Source organism: Salvia splendens, chromosome 9, assembly GCF_004379255.2.
Source record: "Salvia splendens isolate huo1 chromosome 9, SspV2, whole genome shotgun sequence".
NCBI lineage: Eukaryota > Viridiplantae > Streptophyta > Magnoliopsida > Lamiales > Lamiaceae > Salvia > Salvia splendens.
Genome location: NC_056040.1, coordinates 9,999,192 through 10,003,344, shown reverse-complemented (window position 1 = coordinate 10,003,344; position 4,153 = coordinate 9,999,192). Strand labels below are relative to the sequence as shown.

The 4,153-nt window shown below is 35.1% G+C and overlaps 1 protein-coding gene across 1 annotated transcript; it reads right to left on the bottom strand.

Moving 5' to 3' along the window:
- Positions 1-351: 351 nt before the first annotated feature.
- Positions 352-1,523, bottom strand: LOC121747426 (reticulon-like protein B9). Its single transcript, XM_042141459.1, has 5 exons — positions 1,367-1,523; positions 1,048-1,228; positions 828-951; positions 669-738; positions 352-598 (listed from the first exon to the last, which is right to left on the bottom strand). Exons 1-5 carry the CDS (start codon positions 1,470-1,472, stop codon positions 429-431), a joined length of 651 nt encoding a protein of 216 aa, XP_041997393.1. The 5' UTR covers positions 1,473-1,523; the 3' UTR covers positions 352-428.
- Positions 1,524-4,153: the final 2,630 nt, after the last annotated feature.

Sequence of the window (4,153 nt, the reverse complement as noted above, 5' to 3'; positions counted from 1 at the left end):
AATAACGCTCACTGGTAAAATATTAGTATTATGACAATTATTATCAATGTATTCCTAAATTATTTCGTAGCGTTTATTTATATGTCACATTTCAGAAAACGCGATATGTTACCATTTTCCCCTATCTTTGTAACCTTTCATTGATGACATATTCTATTTTTTGTTTCAGCCTTGTTAAAATTACAAATTTGTTCTGATTTTTCTTTAACACAACAAATTCGATTTAGTCTCACTTTATTTAATATGGAGAGAGTAACGCATAATTTCGTGTTAATTTTTACCGAAAGATTGATAAAATGCACAAATTTTTATATTATTGATGAAATTGCAAGTTCAACCAATTATTTCAAATTTCCAATTAATATAACAATCATTCATTCCACCAATTTCAAATATTTAACATACTGTATAAGGATTAGTAGTATAATTCAATATTTCTTCTTATCCTTGACTGGGCCTCTTGGAATCTTGTTAAGAAATCTACGATCAATTTTCCTATACATTTTCTTGACATCCCTGCTTCCTCTTCCCGCCAAATAATCCACCTCATCTTGATACCGTTCGTACAGTGCCGGTAAAGTCATCACGCAAACAAATCCTTCACATTTTCAATCACTCATTTATTATTTGTTTATTATAAATTGATTTATCAAAACAATGTAGCCTACCAAGGTATAACAGGTTCAAGGAGCTGAAGTAGTTTCCTATCCCCGATATTATCCACAGAATTGCGATCGTCTGCATCCATAGACGAAACGAGATCTAAATTAATGAAAAAGTATCACCCTATTCATAAATTTATAAAAATAAATAAATAAAATTAATACCACAAAGAAAGTCTTCAAATCTTGCCCACAAGAAATGTAATAAAATTTGTATAAAAATCTATTGATTTCTGCAAACAGCCATCGAAATGTGGATTCGGGGATCGTAATTGGCCGAGGAGGATTCCTGGACATCAATATATACCAAATCATTTTAAACATTTCTTTATTATACTTAGTGGGAAACAATTTATGACAGATTAGTATATGTAAAAAAAATTACCATTCAATTATGCCTGCACCCGAAGACCATATGAACAAAATTAACATAGTAGTCATGAAAATATAGCAAAGAAGAGTGATGAAGTTGTATTCTCCAACTTCAAATAAAGACCAAATCACTGTCGATCCAATTAATATTGCTGCTGATAAATTCTTCTCTCTCCATAGCAATATGTCAGCAGCTGCAATAAATTAAACCCCTTTATTTAATTGTGAATATAGGAGTATATATGGTCACCTTTTACTAGTATTTACCCAATTGAAATCAATTGAAAATATATAATGCATAGAGAATCATGAAATTGGTAAGTGAAATAGACCTCTCCCTCCTCCGAAAAGGGAATGCAATGGCTTTTCTCTTCCAAACAATCTTCTTGGGATTGAAGGCGACTGTGCATCATCTGAATCTGAGGAGTAAATTGGCATTTTGTTGTGTTACTTTTGAAGATGAGAAAGAATAATTGTTCTAGAATGTTGTTGTGGTAAGAGTAAAGAGTAATAGGTTTAAATAGGAGAGGTAATAATAATATGCCAAGATTTGACTCCAAGGAACTTTGTTGCTACAAAGAAAGGAATGGCTTCTCCATGTCTTGAAAGATCACCTCCAAGTTTAAGACAAATGGTTTTTTTTATAAATTATTTAACATGATGTTTTTTCCTCTTCTTCTTTCCTTTGCCTAACTTACAATATCTCAATAAAATAAAATTGTAGAGAAGTGTTATTTATATTTCTAGCTCGACTACTATTCTATGCAGGAAGGAAAATTGAAGTTGATAACAAGTGTTCGTGTAAAATTTTTGAAATTATATGAGGAAATAAATAAAAAGAAATGGGAGAAAAAAGAAATCAGGGAATGGTGGAATTAGCCTGGGCTTAACGTAGTCCACGAGTGAAATAAGTTAAGGCAAAGATAAGACCAAAGTAGCCCAAATCACAGCCCAAACAGGCCCAATAAAGAACCTACACTCAACTGTTCATTTTCGTCGGATAATAACTCAAGCTGGACTCACTAATTTTTATAGGTCATCACTCACTAGTTTGCTTGCTAAAAAATGAAATGGAGAAAGGGTAAAGCAAAAGAAGAAATATAGTTTTTAATAAAAAATGAAATGACTCAATTACTTTGGAATAAAAAAAAAAATACAACTCAATTACCTTGGGACCAAAGGAGCATAATATTTATAATTAATTGAAATATAATAGACACTCATATATTAAAAATAGTACTACAATAATAGAAAATAAAAACAATTAAATTTAAATGATAATTTTAAAACATAGTATTACTCCATAAAGAAAGAAAAAATAATAAAAAGTAAAAAAGCAATAAGTCCTTGACCTTCACTTTTTGTGGGTCACAATTTTGCATTTATCATTAATTTTAAAATTATTTGTTCTACTAGTACTAGTAATTTTATTGTGGATGACTCTCATAGACAACATTGTAGGCTGTGTAAAGACAGTAGGTGTCAAGGAAAAGAAAAATGCATTTTTATGTAATTAAAGAGTTTGGTTTATACAATTAAAATGGTACTATACAGTATCCTATATGGCCACCAAATTTGATTCACGAAGATATTTGCTCCTTCAGTCCTTCTTCCCTAGAGTTGTCAACTGGGCCGGGCTAGCCCAGCTCGGCCCAGGCCCGACGAGGCCCGAGGGTGTTGAGGCCCAGCTCGGTCCAGGACCAGGGTCTGAAACGAGCTGTGCCGGGCCGGGCTTATTTTCATATATCTCAACCCAGCCCAGCCCAGACCCACTTGGTCAGTGGGCCGAGCTGGGCCGGGCCGAGCTGGGTTGGGCCGGTCTGAGTTAGAATCTCTCTTCCACTCTCTTTATCACACGCACACGAACTCACGAAACGGGATACTGAAAAGGGATGAGTTTGATTATGGCTGAAGCCGACGGAGGAGGGGACGCGAAAGCACTGTTAAGCTCTTCCATCCCTTCCGGAAAGGACACCGTCTGGTTTGATGTCTCGTCTCTCTTACATCGCGCCTGCCACAGTCCGTTCCTCTCCATATCTCTTTCTCAATTGCGATCACTATATTTATAAATTGGACTAACAGGGTAGCCCCAGCCTTACTCCGTTTAATACATTCGCTGATTTCTTAATGTATGTAGTTAATTCTTTTCAATTGCTGTATGGATTCCCGTTTTCCGGTGTAAACGATGTATTTTCTTAGGGAATATTTCTATGTATGTATGTTTTTCCGATGCAGCAAAACTAAGCTGGAGTTTCCATAGGGAATACAATTACATGCATTTATAGGAGTGGGTTGAAGCTGGGCTGGGCTGGGCTGGGCCTGGGCTCGGGCTGGGCTGGGCCTGGGCTGCTAGCGTGCCTGGTCCTGGGCCGGTCCTGGGTTTACAAATAGGCCCAAATAGAGCCTGTTACACTCAACAAGCCCAGCCCGAGCCCGTTCCATTTCTCTAACGAGCCGGGCCTGCTGGGCCCAGTTGACAACTCTATTCTTCCCCTCTTGGAATCCTAACAACTTCTAAAATTACTTATTTATTTATTTATAATTCATATATTCCATTAATTATGAAAATTTGCTGCTTCAGCTCTCAAATTAGTATGGCATGAAAAATTAATCAAGCCGCACATGTCAAATTATTAGCTCTGACGTTTGACCAGCCAAACGTCGCCGTTTCAACTAAACTTGGAACCTTATTAAAGTTATTTTGATTTTTAGTTTAATATAATATCCACCACCTCATACAGAGAATCAGATTCATCATTAAGTACTCATTGTCAATTCACAGTGGAGAGAATATCCTTTTCTTTTAAGTATTTTCCAATATTTTCTCATTGATATATAGATTTGTATAGATAAAGTGCATTTCGAATATTTAAAAGATTGATCATATGCAAAATTAAAATATTTGAGCAGTCTCATATGTTTTGAAGTATACTATTAGGGGTGTTCGGTTGGCAATATTAAATCTCATGATTAAATATGTATCATGTTTGGTTCATAAGATTGAACCCTTCAACTTAATCCTAGATGGATAGTCTCATAATAATTAGTCATAGCCTCCCCCTCCAACTAAAATAATCTCACAACTTAATCCTAGATGGATAGTCTCATGATATTAGTCA